Below are 20,738 nucleotides of genomic sequence, written 5' to 3'. Positions count from 1 at the left end.
GTTAAGCCCAATAAGCAACTGTTTCCACAGTTCTAAACGGGGAAAGAAAACTCTTCTATTGTCCGCCTCATAAATTTGTTGTGAGGCTCAGTAAGTAAAAGAAATGAAAGTGTTTTTGCACTATTAAAAGCTAAAGCTTGTCGTGAATGTAAGGAATTATTAGGATTATTATGCCTGTGGGGAGGCTTGATACAGAAACTGGCCCTGATTCAAAACCATGGGCATAACAAGTCCCTCAAAACACTTAGGTTTGGTTGTGGGGGGGCAATGCTGTTCTGAACAATGGTACCCGGAAAGATCCTTTGTAGTGTGAGTAAAGCCTAACCTGACTTTTGTATAAGTAAGCATCCCATGGTCAGAGTCCTTTAACGTCTTAGGGATAAAGGCTCCAACCTCAGTCTTGCTTCTTGGCCTTAGCTGATGGGACTCTTCCCCCGCCTCCCCTCATCAGCTCAGGGCTTTGCCTTCTTCAATCCAGAAGCACTATCTGTTTTCCTCTCCTCTCTGACCTTGAGCCTAAAAGACCCCACCCCACTGTGTATGCGTACATGTGCATGGGGGGCAGGGGGATGGTCTGGGTTATCTTACTTTACATCCAGAAAAAATTTCCTCACTGTGTGTTTCTTCAGATAGAAAAGCTAGATGTCCTGACTTGCTTGCACTAAGAAGCATTTCTTTCAAAGCAAACGTGGAAGAATAAATAAATATAATTCACAAGGTGTCAAAGCCTTCCTTTTGAACAATTAATGTTTGAGCACAGGGACCACCTTGGGAATCTTATAGAAGCCGTGAACCCTTCCACATAAAAATGTACATTTAAACATACACATGACATTTTATATATGATTTCAGGAGGCTCGTGTACCCTTTGGAGCAAGGATTAGGATCTTTGGCCCATGGGCACCATTTTGAAGATTAACCTTGTTGCACGTACTGTAACACCAAGGGTGGATATCGCCAGTTAATCGTGCTATTCTTTAGAAAATAAATTTTCTAGGACAGTGATCACATGAGAAATTTGTTTCAGCTGTTTTGTAAACTGGAAGTCAGATTCTTACCTCTGGCAACATGATGAGGCTGAATGTCAGAATGAAGAGAACCATGTTTACTCCATACATCCATCTCAAGAAGAGGAAGTATGAGGCCACGGATGAGCCAAACTGACCTATCAAGAAGAAAATGAAAAGGTTGTAAGGCAAATCAGAACCAAACAAAACAAAAGCCGTGTCTTGGTGCTTTCAAAAACAAATCTGCTCATCGCAACACGTTGGTCCTTTCCACACTGACAGTCTCCAGCATTCTGTTTCTATCCAGGAAGAGGAAATGTTATTGGTAATGGAAGTGCTCTCCACTACTCAGATCCAGTTGTGTAGAGTGACTGTGACCTACGCCTTCAGAGCGCGTCCAAGGGAGAGCAGCCTGGGCCTTAGCAGCTAGGGTTGCTAGTAGAAGAGCCCATTTTATTCGTGGAGTTGATAAGTTAATCACGTGAAGTGAGTGAATACGGTAAAGTGGTTAGCGCAGTACCTGGCCGGTAGTTAGCTACCATTATCATTATAATCACTGCTCTTCTGCCCCCTTCCTCTCAGGCAACAATGCCCTCCTCAGAAGCCTTTCCCATGACCTTTAGGGACAGCTAGCCTGCAGACCATCCTGTTAGGTTCTCTGTCTGCATCGCTGGCATTTTCTTGGTACTGCCTAGAAACTGAAGTTCATCCGCTCACTCTTCATGTATTTATAAAGTATCTTCTGTCAGCAATTACCTTAGATGTGAAACACAATGTCACAGACAGCGTTGTTGTCTTAATACAACTTACATTTTAGTGAGGTATGGAAACAACAGAGAGGCAGGAATTTAAAAAATAAATAAATAAATAAAATATATGTATTTATCATATATGCTATATTCTATTATATATCATATATGTATGTACAGTATGTGTCATATTCTATATCGTATATATTATATGTATAGTCATATACATTGTATAATATCTGTATATTGTGTATGTCATATATGCATGTAGCATATATATGATAGGTATGTATTATCTATGATATGTAAAATGACATATGATTACATTATTATATCAATTATATGTATGTAATCATTATAGCCAGATAGGTCCTAGAGAGGGGAAGGTAAAATACTGAGAGGATGGCTTTCGATAAGCTTGTTGAGGAAAGTACATCAGAGAGGGTAACGTTCAAGCAGATGGCTGAAGTTGAAGAGGCAGCAAACGCCCAGGCTGGGGAAGAGCAGCTCAAGCGGAGGAAAGAGCGAGAACATATATCTGGAGGCAGGCGAGAGCTCAGGACAATTAAGGAACAAAACGAAGGACTGTGTGGTCAGAGCCCAATGAACAAAGGAAAGCAGTGACAGATGACAATGAAGAGACAAGCCAAACCACACTGTGTAGGGCCTCCCAAGGACAGGTAAAAAGTGAGATTTTATTTTAAATGTGTTGAGAAAGTCGCCAACAGATGTTAAGCAGAAGGATTGGGGGGTGGGAGGTAGACTGTGACCTTCAAAATGTGTTCAGCTTTGGGAAATGATTTGGGGGGACAGGCAAGAAGGTGCCAGCAACATGCACGTGCCCCAGTGGAAAGTGATCTGTCCAAATTGTATTTACTGGGAAAAAAAATTTAAAAAAACAAAACCAAAAACATCATCATAAATCAGAGAATGGAAGAGGAAGAAAGAACAGGAATTTGGAGTCTCCGGTTGAGATTTCAGCGATTTACAAAAGCCAAACTGTCTTTGATTATCACTCAAAGTTCAACATCAGGTTGCTAGTTTTCTTCCCAATTCCCAAGTTCCCTTTGCAGTTGACCAAGAAGAAATGATAAACATCTGCAGCCACCCACCTTATCAGGCCCTTTTTCCTGACTCATGCAGCAAAACACCTGCACGGACCAATGGCTTTCTTGGCCCTCTGGCTCTGCAGCATTAGCGGTAGGGAAGCATGATTGCAGAAGGAAGAAGGCTCAGGTGAGCAAATTCCAGTCTCTTAGTAGGAAGATGAGGCTGAGACCACACGAGAGCCATGCTTCTGTTTCTGAAACCTAGTCTAGTCTTCAGGAGCCACCTTGCCTTTTCCCGTAACACCGTGACAATTTTTATAGAAACTTAAAAAAAAAAAAAAAAGTCAGCATCTAAATGGACATTTTGAAAAAAATCAATTATTTTCAAGTCTGGGTATTTGGATTCATTTCACTTTGCAGAGAAAGGCAGAGTTCTACTGGATTTCTACAAGCGTGTGGTTTTGATAAACATGCCCACAGGTGCTGTAACCAGATGCACGCACGGGTCCATCTGCAGAAAGGCTCCGCAGATCTGCCCCTCCCAGGACATCTGATCATGCACCTGGCTCCCAGAGATTTCAGATCATTTCATGGTTCTTATCTATGTTCTCTGGTAACAACTGCCCAAGGACCGCCTTAGCCAGGTTCACTTGTCATGTTTTATTGAAGGCAGTCGACTTCCTGCTTGCTAGTCATTACAGTTACCCATTAAATGGAGAAGGAACTTTGTCTCTGGGTATCTGAACAAGCTTTTTCCCTGACACACACACAGGAGATCCTCTGGTTTAGAGTCCCAAGCACAGGATGCTGACTCATCCTTTCCTCCTTCCCTGTCCCTCCTACCAACCTTCCCTCCCTTTCTCAATCCCTCCCTTCCTTCCCTCCTTCCTTTCCTACATTCCTTCTTACGGTTGTGCTCTTCTCATTAGCACCCAGGGCCTGCCCTCTTTCAGCCCCCATACACAACCCCTAGCAAATGAATTTCTTAAATTGAGTACAGAGTGTAAATATACCTAAAGGCAAAAAAGAGGAGCAAATTATAATGTTTCAGAAAGTATCTCCTCCCCCATATATAATCCATATTCATTATGGATGAAATACACTTTAGACTCCAAAGCTTTCAGGCTCCATTTTTTCACAACTATTTTATTGTTAGTAGGGAAGTAACCATTAAGCATCCCTCCTTCCTTTCTTTCTTTCTTTCTTTCTTTCTTTCTTTCTTTCTTTCTTTCTTTCTTTCTTTTTTTTTTTTTTTACAGAATCCTAAGTCTAAAGGAAATGAATTTCAGGAAAACAGATTTCATTAAAAGTAGTGGTTGTACAAAAGACCCAGACACAGGTCAAAGAGACCAAGAAATCCAGAAGACATTGTTCCTTCTACAGAACTCCTACCAATGGCAGAGGGCAGAGAACAGTAACAAAAGAAAGATTGTAAAGGAAAGAACACGAATCAACTGGTTGGCATCCAAGCTCCATAAGACCTTCCCCTGTCTCAACACAAAAATAAAAAAGGAGAAATCTTCCCCCTGCACATCCATTTATCCCAGTGGTTCTATCTGATCAGAGGTAGATGGCTAAATCTGGCATTGACTAAGAAGACAAACCCTCCTATATGTAGCTAAGAGATCATAATTAAAAAGAATAGTCATTCCATGTGCTTAGTCTCTTAGATAAAATTGTTTACTCTTGTAAAAAACAGAAATGGGTAGTAGTAGTAGTAATAACAATAACAACAACAACAACAATAATAATAGCTGACATATCTTGCTGGTCAATTATGCATACTGTAAACTTCGCCAGCATCAACTCATTTTATTTTGTCTAGAACCCAATAAGGTTAAGTGTTATTAGTTCCACTGTGTGGATGGGGAACCACAGCATTTGACTGAACCAAGACTTGATGAATAATAGCAATAGCTAACATTTAATGAATTTTGTTTCAGGCACCTATTTTGATCTTGTGTATTAATTCCTTTAGTCATCATGGAATTCCTGCAAGAAGAGAACTCCTATATTCTCACTTTACAGAGACTTAGGCCCATGGGTTACACAGCTAGTAAATGATGGAACCAGGGTTACAGAGGGAGTTATGTAGTAATAGGTAGTAAATGATGGAGCCAGAGTTCTAAAGTAGGCAGCCTTGATCTGTAGGTGTTTGACTCTAAATCCAGATCTCTCTTAACCACACTGCTATATTTCTACTCAAGTAGAATCACAATTACACTATTTTAAAAAAACTTATAATATATGGAATAAATAAGCCGTGAATGTTTATGTTTGAAAAAATATAGGCAATATGCACAAATCAGCTAAGGCCATTCACATTCACAAACTGGGCTGGTGCCCAGAAGTGACCAAAGCTTTTTTTCTTTAATCTGACTAATAAATTCTGTTTCCATAATGAATTATTAATATAGTAAAACAGAGTCCTTGGTACGTATTCAAGTGAGGCCTTTTAAGCTTATGCAATATTCTTGTTGCTGAATTTTCTTGCATTTATTTTGAATTAAGGTTAAAGTTTCACCTCTCCCTCTGGTTATTTATTATTAAGGCAAAGTAATTTGTAGTCTGTCATCATGTATAATTTCCTCTTGAACAGATGGGTAATAAGACAGGCAGACAAATATGAGCATTTCTAAATGGGAAAAGACCAATTAAATCACCTGCTGTATGAGCACAGTATAAATACCATCTTGTTAGGCTAGGACATGAAGCATAGTTTCTTTCGAACTGGTCTAAGGGAATTAAATGTGGCAAATTTGATTTGCATTTTCTGCAGCTCTTAGGCCAGTAGAGAAACATGAGGTTTAAACTCTGTTTTTAGGGTAGTTTATCTGCAGATCTTTCCAGTCTGAAAAATAGCTCACTCACACCTTATTTTGACACCTTACTTGATTATTAGGAAGAAATAGATTTCAATTCTGAGAAAGACTTGTAATCTCCAGCTTGAAGGACACACCATGATTTAATCCATGGTTTTGATAATAATTCTGGAGTCACAATGGATATAGATTATATTTCCAGGGAGTACAAATACACAGCTTTTTCAGCAAAATGCATAATGTAATGCAGTTAATAAGGTGCATCCTTGTGGGTAATCCTGGGATTTTTAGCATGGCCTCTTCACAAGGCTGGCATGACAGTAAAATTCCACAGCATCCCCACGTGATGTAGAATTTCACAGCATCCCTTTGTGGCAGGAATGATCAAATCTATTTTTGATGTGAAAAAAAAAATTGGGGAGCCCTCAAGTGGGTACTTGGTCTGCACTAGCAAAGGGATCCAGGCCCTACTGGAATCAGGATGGAAACAGCATGAGTTTTAAACTTGATTTAAGTTCCCCTCTCGATTCTGCAAATTATTCGACAGAGTGTTATGGAAACTCAGAGAAGGCTGGTAATTTGGGATTCCTTTAAAACCACACTTACAAAAATACTTGTTCAGTATTATCTAGAGATGGAGCAGAGAATGAGGGCAAATGGATTAGAAAGACTTTGGAATGGAGCTTAGCTGCTCCTGTTTTAAACATGCCTCTGACCACAATCTGAAATTTCTTCATGATTTAAATGCTTATATTTTATGACCTGTCTTCCCCACCCACATGCATATTAATACAATTGGATGTAAGATTAAGCCTTGCCTGTCTTTGTCAGCACTGCATGCCCAGTGCCTGGAAACAGGCCTAATAACAGCAGGCACTCAGTGAGTATTTGCTCAATTAATCAGTCCAGTCAAGTTTATTTTGAAGACTAAATGAAGTATTACATGTTAGATTATTCTGACTTTCAAAAGGAATACAATAATATTTCCGAAACTTCTGTAAGATTAAGTGGTCATTTCTGTAAGAGAAAAGCATTGGTATTATTTTACCATATGAAATATGTATTTTATAAATAGGGTACATGTTTAATCTGCTTTTTTCTAAGAAGAACTGGCAGAGAAGGTAAATAATGCAGGCCTCTCTTGCTGTAAGTCTGTTTTTCATTTAACTGTTTCAATTATTTATCACTCAAAAGTATAAAGAACTTCATCTGCTTACATATAAACTTATAAATCATAGAATGTTGAGTTGGAAATTGCCTTGTATAGGAACCAGTTAAACCTCAAATTTGAGGGTGCTCCAAATGTGGAAACAGAGGGCCTAGATATAAAAGGATTAGCCATACTATAGAGCTGGTCAGGGACAAAAGGACCACAACCTTTAGAAAACTGATTCCATGTTCCATTTCTTTTCCAATTTCCATTCCTGTGTGAAATTTCTGGCAAGAAAAATAATTCCATGTGTTTCTATCCTACTTAAGATGGGGTATTGCAACACAAGTGGATATGACATTATTATTGAGACAAGCTAGAACCTGCTGGAACCTAGTGAACCTTCCAAATAAATGATTTGCAAATGTACATATTTTAACTCTCATTATTAACAAATGTCTTGGGCTACATCTCATGACTGATCAAGATTCAACCCTATCATCTCACAGATGAATAGACTGAAGCCCAGAGGGATTAAATGACCGCCTCAGAGTTGAACAGCAAATCTGCACCAAAGCAAGAACCAAATCCAGAGTTCTTTCCACATAAATTGTATCAAGACCTTAATGTTCCAAATGGCCTCTCAAGGTACCACATTTGAGCTGCACACTTGAAACTTAAGGATTCCATGGTGTCTGTTCTTTTCTGATGGGTCTAAATTCCTTTTCCCATTTCCTAGAATGGTAGACGTTTGAAGAACGTCTACTGTTTAATTTTATTCAACACATATTTATTAAGATCAAGCAAATTCTAGGTCTGGTGATCCAGGAGTAAACCAAACCAAACCTCTGCTTTCGTGTCTACCGGAAGAAACAAATACAAAATAAAATAAAATGGAATTATATTTAAAAACTAAATTAAAAATACAGTATTTTAGATAGCAAATGTTAAGGAGGAAAAGAAAGCAATGATAGAGTGGTACAGGAATCTGTGGGAGGAAGTGCAATTAATTAGCTGATGTATTTTTAATTCATTGCCACTTGATAATGAGAGACAGAGGACTGAGGATAGGCACTCCTAAAACATGCCCAATCATGTCCGTGAAATATCCATCAACTGTGTTATCTCCCTATGGAGCCTCCATTTTAATTATGCAAAGTCACATTTAACCAGCAGGAAAACCTGCCTCTCGATCTGAAAAGTCAGGGAGGAAAACCAGGTCCTTGTCAAAACTCTTAGAAACAAAATATGGCAAGATTGTGCTCAAAATTGTTTGAAATATTATCCCTTTTTCTTTATATTCTTTATTATTATATTCTACATATATATTAAAAATTATTTATTACACTCACGATATTTTAAAAATTTTACTTGCCTTATTCTAAGCCGAGAGCACTGTTCTAAATAGGCTTTTGATGGAGTATATTCTCCTGACTTCTCTGTACCCTAGGAATACTGTATCAAAGGCACAATATGATATTCACATAGCAAGTTCCTGGATGATGATTACTTATTCTACTTCAGATCTGAAAATGAGGCTTTAAGATTTCTTCATTCTTTTTAGACATTGTTCATTTTGATTATTAACTCTCACAAGAATATATATTTTCAATGTCATATTCATTGCCAGCATAAAATCGCTGCCTTCCCAGGGATATATACGACTCAGTGTCATTGGGCATAATATTGACTTCCCTGTATAGGAGAGAAAAGGTCAGCATGAGAATATTTTGGTCTAAGGTAGGAAGGGAGAGTGGGGTCTCCAGTGCTGTGATTGGTAAGTGCTTGCAAATTTTCACAGTAAGCAAAGAGAATGAAAAAATGGTTATTTTTGTTTGTTCGTTTTCTTGTTTTTAATCTTTCCAATACTATAGAAACTGAGAAAGGCATCTGATAAGATCCTTCCCATCTACTGAGATCTCATGAGCACTTACTTTCAATTGCCTTGATTTTATTTTCCCATGGGACGCAAGCGGCTTTGAAGTTTTCAAAATCACGAAGAAATTTTGCCCATTTCTGAAAAGAAAGCCAGATACAACAGTAAAACCCAGCCTCTTGTTTGCCAAGATGTTTATCCTCCAACCCCATCCAAAACATCACAAGACAATGAGCTTAGAAAGATTTTTCTGGTGCCACATAAGGCTTTCTGTAAAAAGGAAGAACAGTAGGTTTTACTAGCCTCCCTGGTCCCCACCCACCCCCACACCAATTCAATTAAAAAAACTCTTATGGATCCCCTGTTTTATAGCAAATATGTTGAGAAAGATCTGTTTATTCTGCCAGACAATAAGGGAGCAGAGACTGAGTTAGCACCTAATATTAGGCAATCAGCAAATTGTGGGTGTTTAATTAAATACTCATTGCATGAAGAAATTGATGAAATATAAATAAAACATAGCTCCTGCCTTGAAGGGTTTCTGGGTCTACTAGAGTAAACAGAACACAACAAGTAACTTCAATACAGGATAGCAAGTGTTCTGATGTTGGACACTTTTTATTCTGGTACGAGTAGAGCAGCTAATTTAATGAAAAGGCATGGTATCATAGAACAGGGAAGAAGAAAAAGAATCACACATTAGTTTTTACAAAAGACCTTCCTTCCATTTTATTCCACAATGTTGGGCCATCCATGGTCAAGAGGACCACAAGGACTATATGGAAGAATGGGAATGGGGCAGATAACTTTGTGTTAAGTGCACATTAGGCTGGGATCATGTGTGAGATGCACAGGCATGTAGGGCCCAAATTACAGTATGAGACAAGTCTGAAGTTCAAAAGATTACCCAAATTAGAAACAACCCAAATGTCCATCTACAAGAGAATGGATGAATATTCCTCCTACGATGGAATACAACACATTGATAAAAATGAACTACAGCTGCCCCAACATGAATGTATCTCATGACTATAATATTGCATCAAAGAAGCCAGAAACAAAAGTATAAATACTATATGATTCTATTCATTTAAATTATAAAAACAGACAAAATTAATCCCTGATATATATCATAAATCTATCTCTATTTCACATTTAAGATTTGTGAATTTTATTCACAAAATGCCATCTGTATGGAAATGCATTTAGCTGACAAGTGGTATAACAATTGTAAAGAGGGGATAATAATGCCTACATACCTACTTTGCTTTGAGAATTAAATATGATAACTTTATAGAAGGATTCAGTTCAGTGCTTGAGATATAGTAAATACTAAATAAATGTTAGTTTCTTTTCTGTCTTTTCCAAGGATCTATGTGTATATTGGTATATTATTTGTTTTTTTCTCATGTTCTTATTTAATTTATAGTTGATGTTTCTGATTAGAGAAGAGCTATTTGGCCCTAAAACTTGTACACATTTTGAGAAAGAAACTTTAACCCAGAAGCCCCCTTCAATACCAGGGAATGAAAATGAAAGGGGCACAGTCTTTGCCATTCAGGAGTGAGAAAATCACACAAGTAAGTCTTTTGCCATAAATCAATGTTTTTCAACTTATTTTTCATTTTAACTACTTTAAATAGTTTTTGGGGGCTTTTTTGTTTCTTTGTTTTCTGAATCAGGCCCTGTCCCAAATTTTAATACTGTAGATATACTGTGTATGTACTACATGTGTATACATGCTTCGTACATAGAAAATGTAAGATGTTTTCCCTCTCCCATAACAACCAATTTTCTCCTCCTTGGAATCAATATGGCTGCCATTGAGAATGCATGGCATCAAGCACACTGATTTGTGAAAATGCTTACCTTGGCCATCATCATCTTAAATGCAAACCACCGCTTTCCTTTCCCTTTCCCAAGGGCTCCTTCATTTTCACTCACAAATTTCTTTGCTTCCCTGAGAAAATAAAACAAAATAAGGGGGGGAGGGAGTATAGATTGAGAATCATAGAATAGAGATAGTGGACATTTCATTTTATTAGGTTTGCAGCCTTATTTCTTCTAGATCCTTAGCACATGAGTTTAAGCTCGATTTCAAGCTCAGGACTTGTAATAGATTTTTAAGATTTATTATTATTATTTTTTAAGATTTTATTTATTTGATGCAGAAAGACACAGCGAGAGAGGGAACACAAGCAGGAGGAGAGGGAGGGGGAGAAGGAGGCTTCTTGTTGAGCCTGATGCGGGGCTCCATCCCAGGACCCTGGGATCATGACCTGAGCTGAAGGCAGACGCTTAATGACTGAGCCACCCAGGTGCCCCGATGTTAAAGCTTTTTAATTCTGGTCAGGAAGAATAAGATATTTTATTCTCACTTATTACTATTAATCAAAAAGCAAGGAATTTATGCTAAGTGTCAAAACAGAGAATGCTAGTTCTTTTCATTTCTACCATCTATAAAATTGAATCCAAAGCTGACTTCAGATTCTGGCAGTCAGGATGTTTATTTTAAAATATTCTCTTTTATTCTTTTTAAGGATTACTTAAAAAAGAATAAGTCAAAGAGTTTAGGACAAACTGACATAGAACACATTTTACTGACCTCGTATTTAATCTCATAAAACCAGTTATGACAGGGAATCATATTATGTGCAGCAAATGGGGTTGAGGGAAGAAGGGAAAGGAAAGGAATACTTTTAGCTTCACATTTCAAAAGGGCCTCATATATAAACTTTAACATTATTCCCAAATAGTTACACATTTACAGTAGTCACATTAGTGTCTTTGTATGTGTGTAGAAAAGCATCAACTCACCAAAATGGTTAATGTTAAATATACTGCAGTTTCATAACTTTGGCCAATTTTGCTACTGTTGTGTGTTTGACATGCGAAACGAATTTTAAAAACAGAGGTGGCCCAGGCTTGTCTTGACCTTTTAGGGGCCCAGGCTTGTCTTGACCTTTTAGGGCCCTTTTAGGGGCCGCATTGCCCAAAGAACCCAAATCTGGACAGCTGCAACATTGTCAGTTGGATGGTCCCTGGAATGTGTGATTTTATAGAATAAGACCCTTCAACATGTGACTATAAATAAGCTTATTAACATACAAAGTAAATTTTGAAAAAATGAAGTCAGTGAAGGATTTTTTTTTTTTTTGGTAAGGTGTTCCTTAGTGACAGTGCTAAACTCATGATTTTATAATACTCAGTAATCAAAACTCAACATGCACCTGCTGACTTAGCCAGTAACTCCACAGTGATGTCTGCTTCCTCACCTGCACCTGTGCACTCACCCATATTCTGCCATAAAAACACAAGTGCAATGGAGTAGATTCTCTTCAGTCATCCAACAAACTGCCCAAATGAGGTCCTTGATGGCAGGGACAGTATCTTGTCCTTTTGTATCCCCCACAGCACTGACCACTACCTCGAGCAGAGGAGGTGCTTAATAAATTTAAACCTTCTGGAAGTGGAGCTGAGCAGCATAACTTGAGATACATACAGACAGGGGAGTATCCAACAATTGTATTTTCCACATTAATTAATGCTCCAAAGCAAAGTCCTTCCTAAACTTTGGGATTGCACCCTTCTACATGAGTCTTCTCAGAAGCTTAATAGGACAGGGGACCCTTGGGTGGCTCAGTCGGTTGTATCTGCCCTTGGCTCAGGTCATGATCCCAGAGTCCCAGGATCAAGCCTAGCATCTGGCTCCCTGCTCAGAGGGGAATCTGCTTCTCCTTCTGACCCTCACCCCTTTCATGCTCGCTCTCTCTCTCTCACTCTCTCAAATAAATAAATAAAATCTTTAAAAAAAGAGAGAGAAAGAAAGAAAGAGAAAGGAAGGAAGGAAGGAAGAAAAGTAAAAAAAGAAACTTACTAGAGCAGACCCCTGGAAATGGGAAGGGTTACTAGACTGGCCATGTCGTCAAATGCCCTGACATATGACATGACCTCTGAGCTATGAAGATTAATTTGAAAATGGCTCCTAAAACATTCTACACACTCTAAAATGTTTAATGAAGCCACATCAAAAAGTATAAACTGAGTTCTCATGGCTGGGTTTCCCCATCCATGCAATCAAGAAAACATGCCCCATTTAAGCATTAACATTATGTTCTAGAGATGATACAGTAAGAACGAACATGGCACCTCACAGACATTTATAAAATGTGGAACTAAACTAAGCTTGACTCTAACTTAAATTCTAACCCAACCTCTGTGATTTGTCTCTGTGACCTTGCCGGTGCTTTTGACCCTCTCTGTACACATGTTCAGGAGGGTCTTGTTTCTCAGAGGAAAGCATGCGTGCCCAGAACTCACACACACATTACCACGATCTGCACAGTTTCCCTCGGTCACTTCGTGGCCTTTAACAGGTCAGGATTCCCCACAAACAAACCAGGGGGTGGGCAACGGATTCCCTGCTTGCCCAGTGGTAGCAAGAAGAAGGTAAGATCATAAGTGTGGAAGTGTTAGAGGGATTATTACACAGTGGCTTCTCTTGTTAACAGTTGTTTCAGAACTGAAAACCTGCTCTAACATGATTGACGCATTACAGAACAATTTAAGCATAACACAAATTTCGTGTAAAATGTTGCTGCCATTTTATACCCATCTTTGTCAATGTGTTGCTGATGATATTTCTGAGTATTATTCCCCTAGCCACAGCTTTCCTATAAGCCTGTGGTTTTCATTGCCCTATTTTGCACAGTGTGGTGGGTTTTAGGAACCCATACATGGTGTTACAGCAGAACTGGCCATAATTCAATTATCTGGCATCAAGAATGTTGAAATTCGTACAACCAAGTATACACAGGAATCATCACATCACTCTATTCTAATAAACACGTATAAATAGAGAATCAAACATTCGTCCTAGTAGTAAAGTCAAAATGTTTTTCAAAAGTAAAGTGCCTACTTTATGGACATGTTTGCTACTCTAAACACTTAACAGATAATTTAAAAGACGCTCAGTTTGGTTTTTGAGAGTTACATAGCTTTCTAGATGAGTGGCCAATTAGAAAACATGACTGCTCTGAACAGCCATAAGTGTAAAGAAATAGGTATTCTACTTCATATTTCTGACAAGATTTTTAATTTTGTGAACTGATGGTTATGTTATAGGATCATTAAACTAGCAAGATTTAAGACAGAGAGAGAGGGAAGTCAGGGTTATAACCAAATTAAAATCACCACAAAATTAATCATAAATTCATTCTTCAAAAGACCTCCCCCAAGTTTCATACCAGAAGGATCCCTGAAGAGTCATTCTGGCTCCTTCTGCTCCCCATTGCCCACCCTTGCCAAAATAAGTGTAGGACTCAACTCATCAGAAGTCTAGGGGGTGATGTGAAAACAAAGCCAGGGGTTATGGGGTGAGTAGAGAATAATTTGTTAGCAATTTAGGAGATTCTTGACCTCCTAATAGGATGCTCTCAGGATATAAGGAAGCACTCTAGCAGCTTGCTGGCCTAGAAGGGACATCGGATGGGAAGAAACTGGTGACTCAGTGAGAGAACATCTCTTAACACTATTTTCCAGGCTAACCTTTTCGATGAGTTGCAAGATTTCAGGGAGAAAGTAAAGAAAAAAAATCTAGTACCTCCCAATCCCATCCTCTCCAATAACAGATTTCTTAACCAGAGGACAACATCTTTCATTGTGCTATTAGAAACAAGATACAAAAAGAAACTATGCAGTATGGAGATGAGAACTGATATTTATCACATTAGCATGCCCATTACAGATACCAGAATCCAAGAAAATAAAGAGCAGAGCCTTTGAAAACTCAAAAAGCAAGAAAACGTCTGTGTTTTTCCTATAGGTAATTCATCTTCCTACCCATTTGTACATATCCAGATAATTTAAAGGGATTTTTTTTTTTGCACACATAAAATGAATAAGATTTTGTGGATAAACTTTGACTATCCATTGGCTTCAAACCATCCAAATGTCTGACTGAAAAAATGTGTGTCATTCCCTTGAATTGCATTCAACAGAAGTTGCCTGCCAAGACTGTAATCCAGTCTCCAGGTCTTAGAGCTCAAACCAGCCCTGGTACAGTATGCACGGCTCCCTGCACTGTAACCCCAGACCCAGGGATAAATAATTGAGTGAGATCTATTTAATGGCAATAATACCTGGCCTCATAATTCATTTATCCACCCCTTGTGTTGGTAATTAGAATAATAAGGTTTCATGGGCTTTCGAGAAAGCTTTCACAGTTAGTTGAAGGAGCGCACTTTGGCCTAACTTACAAAATAGATAATTTACCCACAACACATGATACAGGTCTGATTACACAGGGGAGTCAGGATATGCTATGCTGTCTTTGACACATTCTCATCCCAGGAAACACGTTCCTTCTGTGGGTTAGGTTAAGATGACTCTTCTTTCCTCTTGTTTTCAGTTGGATAGTATGATTAGGCAACCAATGTATTGCTTGAGAAAGGAAAGACATTTCAAAACTGGTCTTTAAGTCAACTGTAATCAAAACTGGTACTCAGGAACACTTCCCAGTAAAAGAGATGAGAAGAATGAGAAGTCTTTTCTTAGTAAACACTGTTGTTTAAAAAAAAAAAAAAAAAAAAGGACCAATTTAAATTGACTCAAAGTCAGGGGGTGCCTGGGTAGCGCGGTCGTTAGGCGTCTGCCTTCAGCTCAGGGCACGATCCTGGCGTTCCGGGATCGAGTCCCACATCGGGCTCCTCCACTGGGAGCCTGCTTCTTCCTCTCCCACTCCCCCTGCTTGTGTTCCCTCTCTCGCTGGCTGTCTATCTCTGTCAAATAAATAAATAAATAATCTTAAAAAATAAAAATAAAAAAAATAAAGTGACTCAAAGTCAGAACTCTGACTTTTCCTAAAATAGTACCAAGTAATTGAAAGGAAGTTACAGAGGTTGGAAACTATGCTCATTCATGCACAGAGATTGGAAATAAGGACTATAGGCCGCCTAGATAATAGAACTCCATAACTAGACGGGTAGCGTTGTTTAAAATCATTCTAATACTGGAAGTGATGATTCAAAACCCCTGTTATTTTCCTAAAGGAGATGCTGGTGGCAGTGGTGGTAATGGTTGCAAGATAAGTTGCATCATCTATGAAATGGAGATACTAATAGCTCTGTCATAAGGTTGTCCTGTGTTTTATGGGAAATAATGCATGCAATACGTTTAGTCATAACACATGTAACATGTCCACAGCAAGCAATAAGAGCACTATAAATAGGAACTATTATAAATAGCAATAGTACTAATAGTGCTGACTTCAATTTTTATGCCCGAGTCTCCAAATTACAAAGTTGAGAAAGGACAAGATATTTCCAGGCAAAACTGCTCAGAAAGCCAGCCCATTTCCCATCAGATGATGAGATGTGGGAAGTGTGGGAACTGTTCTTGCCACTAAATGAGAGGGAGAGGTTCAGACCCACATTTGAGACCTGACGTTCTTGGGCCCCGATGTCTGGCTTCAGAAGACCCAGTGATGCCTCAGCCTGAGAGGATGAAGGGGTGAATTCTAGCCTGAGTCCGGCTTCAGCTGGGCTGTGCTGCTACAGAGAGCTCAGGTCAGCTGGGGTGTCTCTGTGCTAAGAGGCAAAAAGGGATCTCTCTTTCTTGAATACGACTACATTCCATTCAATTCTATGATCTGTGTCTTATCATTGAGACATGGGTTTGAATCTTGCCTCTGTCACACACTAGCTGTGTGCTCTTGGAAGAATTACGAGACTTATGGATTCTAACTAAGCATTCTCACCTATGAAATGTGATTGGCAGCAGTAATGGTGGCATCAGCTAACATATACTGAATGCTTGCCATCTACTGGGCACTATTTATGCCCATCATCTCATTTAATTGCTACAAAATCCAGCAAGGTGGCGACTACTATTATCCCCATCTCAGAGATGAGAAACAGGATTAGATTCATGAAATCAGGATCTAAGCCTACCCAAAGAAAAAGTGTCCCAGCTTGGCTGGGATTCGAGCTCAGCGTTCCCTCTTTCCCCTGAATAACATCATTATCTACCTCATGTGATTGGCACAAGGACACATAAAAATAGGGAGGACATGGTACACTTGGCCATTTTTTCTAAGCATTTATTGAGTGTGTTTACTCTTAGCAATGTGTTAAGTGCTTTGAAAGAAATAAAAGAAACACGGATTCCTTTCTGAAGTTTAAACACCATTAAGAAAAATGAGATATAGGCCCATAAAATTGTTATATAACAGTGTTCGATAGCCTTAAAGTGAAAAGGGAGAGGACACTGGAGGCCTGAAAGCTTGTTGAAGATATAGATGAGAGAAGAGTTAAACTGGGCATCGAAGCACCGATAGAATTCAAGTAGGCAGAGAAAGGCATTCTAGGCATCTGTTTGTAGGAATTTTTCTGACAAAGGAGGTAATTTCCACCATGGAGCACATAGACAAGCTCATGTTCTTAGATAGACTTACATTCAGCTCTTCACAAGGCCATTGACAGGGCTTGGCAGACAGACCACGCTGATTTTGCTTGGTTCATGTTCATTTGACTCAAACACATGCAATAAATTCTGAATACTGTAAACAGATGGATTTACAAGGCGTTGCCTCAGAATGAGAGAGGCCATCCTGCTTTGGAAGACTGTGTAAAATGATTCTGCACAATACCCATGTGTTCCTGTTTCTACCCTATGCTAAACATTTCTAAGTACTATGGAATATGTTTTCAAAATGCTGTGTTGTGATATTTAGAAGAACTAAAAAAGAGCTTTAGTTTTCTGTTGAAACAGTGTGTTCTGCCTTTTGATCCATGAGTGGGTAAGAAATTTCAAATGATGGCAGTTCAGCAAGCTCTGCAAATAATCAAGACTTCCTAGTGAACTTGACTGCTTGCCACATGGCAAGCTCAGATCTGGAGGTCTGTTCTGAGCACTTGGCAACACAGCTTAGGTGAGGTCACCCACAGAGCATTCTATGCTCCTATGTGAACTGGGCTTTCTACCCAGTTGACTTGAAGTTGTACTATTTCACTGTTTTCTTGCATAGCCTCCCTTCTAAACTTTCCTAATGCTTGTGACCAAGCATTGGTCAAGAAACACTATAATAGGATACGCATAAAATGAAATATTAATTCATCCAGACAGTTGTGTCTTTATGTAGATATCCCAGTACGTATGGGTATGTATATGTGAAATAACATGGACATATATATATACATAAACATATATATGTAAATTCATGCATGTATACAGTCAATGCCTAAGTAACAACTATTTGAAAGAAGTGATGTAGAGTACTTAAAATTTATAATTTTCAGGATTGTAGAAAGAAATTTTAGACGCATTATATTGAATGTATAAAATTATTCCCCTTTCTTCCTCCCATCTAATTTGTCATGATATTCTAATATAATGTTCTCCAAACATTTACTGTATTAGATGCATTTTAATAACACTTAACCACTTTTATTCTACAGCAACAAGCTTATTTAAATCCTCCAAAGTAATATTCCACTTGCTATTCCTTGGTCATATACATAAAAACATCCTCAAAAACGCCTTCATGGGGCACCTGGGTGGCTCAGTTGGTTAAGTGTCCACCTTTGGCTCAGGTCATGATCTCAGGGCCCTGGAATCGAACCCCACATGGTTGGGCTCCCTGCTCAACAAGGAGCCTGCTTCTCCCTTTCCCCATGCCCCTCCCCCTGCTCATGTTCTCTCTCTCTCTAATGAATAAATTAAAATCTTTTTAAAGAAATGCCTTCGTTATTCTCTTATTATAAACCCAATAAAGTAAAGGGTTACTTTCAGAATTCATACCTTACCCAAGCTCTGGATGACACTTCCCCTAAACAAAAAAGACACATTTCTCAAATTAACCGTATTCTGTGCTTATCATGTATACATTTGCTTTCTTTTTACTGTTAATGTATTATGTCAAATATATTTAAAAGCATTTCTAGATAATTGTAAGTGGTAATTAGTAAATTTCTCTTCTTAATCACCTTTCAAAGATAATACATCTATGGGTAGTCTAATAACAAGTTGTGAAAATTAGCTATCAACAGTAGCTGACATTCTAAAGAATGCAAGTTAGGTAAATTGCTATTTATCAAAAGTGGTTGGAGGGTAGGATACTCTGGCAACATGGGAAAACTGATTCAGTGTGTCTGAAGTTAAGAAGATGATAGTAACCACATTTTATCTCTCTAGAAGGAAGCTCTAGAACTTTCTTTTGTCTAATATTCACTGTTTATTATAATTATTATTATGTTACAGTATGCTGTAAAAAAATCCCTGTTTATTTGAACTTTGAGATTATTTAAATTCTGGATAAGCAGATATTTCTAAAAGGTGATGAATAAGATTGATTGTCAAGAGTCTTGTGAGCAACCCTGAATATTAGCATATTTTAGACCCATTTTCCAATGACCATTAATTACCCTTCCATCAAGCATCTGGGCAGAATCTCAGGCTGATTTAATGAGATGGGTGTTTGGGATTTTGAGGTCAGCACAAGAGCCATAAATGCCTTTACAACTCTATAAAAGAGATAGGAGCTGGAGCCCAGTGGGCCACCTGAAAAGTTTGCAAAACCAAGGTGAAGAATAGAATATCTCCAGGTAACTCTGGTAAATGGTACATGGTAGATAGGAGAGATTAAGTAAATCATGAAAGAAATAAAGAAGAACTTTTGGTAGGCAAAAGTATATGTATCCCCAGTGTTTCAGAGCTGACTTCCTTAGCAACTGAAAACGTTTCAAGTCTCAAGAAAAAAAAAAACAATTTTCTCATGTGATTCCTATTGGCATCCTTTAAAGGGAGATTTCAAAATATTATTTGAAGAACATTATTAAAATTACCTATAGTGATTTTTCTAACCACCCACAATAGCACAGCAAATACTAACAAGCTAAATCCAAAAAGGAAGAATTGTCAGGAACACTGTTCTTATTTAATAGGAAAGATTACTTCTTACACAATGAAAATGATGAGAGGCAATTGGGACAGGTAAACTCAAATATGAATGATGGTCAGAAGAGATTTCTGATCCCAACCAAGACTTGATTATTCTTAAATTTAAAAAAATTTCCTCTTTAAGATGAATTTTAAAAGGAGAAAAAAGAGAGATAAACAAAATCAGACTTTTTAAAAAATTCGACTCTTAAATATAGAGAACAAACTGGTGGTTGCCAAAGGGGCAGTGGGAGGGAGATGGGTGAAATAGATAAAGGGGGTTAAGAGCGCACTTATTGTGATAAGTATTGAGCAATGTATAGAACTGTTGAATCATATTGTACACCTGAAACTAATTTGGCACCGTATATTAACTATACTTCAACGAGAGAAAGAGAAGAGCAGAATAGGAGGTGAAGAGAGAAATATTAAAACTCTGTGCATACTCACAGATTTGGGAGAAAATTCTAGAATACAAAATGAAAGACATTTAGCAGGGTGTTAAAATAAACACTAGAATAAGAGGTTACCAGGAATCCTGAAGTTAATGGAATAACGCCTGTCTTTCTCAGAGGGAGCTCTAATTCAAGCATTTCATTGTTTGTTACAGATTGAATAAAGAAAATACATTATAGCATGACAAACAGTTCTTTCTTTAGCCTCTGCTCTCAATTGCTCCAGATTGAGGCCCCCCTAACATAAACTTAGTTAATCAAGGGCATTCTTAGATCCCCCTACGAGGTGCTGAGGGATCAGCCACTGATTGTTGAATTTTCAGGGATTTTGTAAGCTGATTCTTAAACTGTTAATACCTCGAAATTGATCATAGTGGGAGTATTTACACCATGGAAATTGGCAAATGCTACAAATCAAAGCTTTCCACCAGCACATTCTTGCCTTTTATTCACAATTTCATGCAGACCCTTAAAAGGCTCTATCATATTAATGATTCTCTTGCCTTGGCAATGAGTGTCCCATGACAAAAGAAACCACCATTAATACTGCCACCCACACAGGAGACAGTAATTGGATTTTTCTGATATACACAGCACTACGTTAGGCTCTGCAGAACCAGAGCTGTGAGACACCTTTCACATTGTGAGGAGCTCACAATCTATTCTGAAGAGAAGGAGATTTACATACAATTTTT

At 38.3% G+C, this 20,738-nt stretch overlaps 1 protein-coding gene across 1 annotated transcript in view; it reads right to left on the bottom strand.

The window, feature by feature from the left end:
• The window catches only part of TMC1 (transmembrane channel like 1), a 362,945-nt gene that overhangs the window by 62,570 nt on the left and 279,637 nt on the right, over positions 1 to 20,738 (bottom strand). The window contains exons 13-15 of the mRNA XM_087858826.1: positions 10,523 to 10,613; positions 8,712 to 8,793; positions 1,059 to 1,165 (exon numbers count right to left, since the gene is read on the bottom strand). Coding sequence (XP_087714952.1) covers positions 1,059 to 1,165; positions 8,712 to 8,793; positions 10,523 to 10,613 — 280 coding nt within the window. The remainder of the gene's footprint in view (positions 1 to 1,058; positions 1,166 to 8,711; positions 8,794 to 10,522; positions 10,614 to 20,738) is intronic.

Source organism: Ursus americanus, chromosome 34 (assembly GCF_024610735.1).
Source record: "Ursus americanus isolate L20-20 chromosome 34, mUrsAme1.1.p, whole genome shotgun sequence".
NCBI classification, from domain to species: Eukaryota; Metazoa; Chordata; class Mammalia; order Carnivora; family Ursidae; genus Ursus; species Ursus americanus.
The sequence above is the reverse complement of the archived record's forward strand: the minus strand, read 5'-3'. Positions and strand labels throughout refer to the sequence as shown.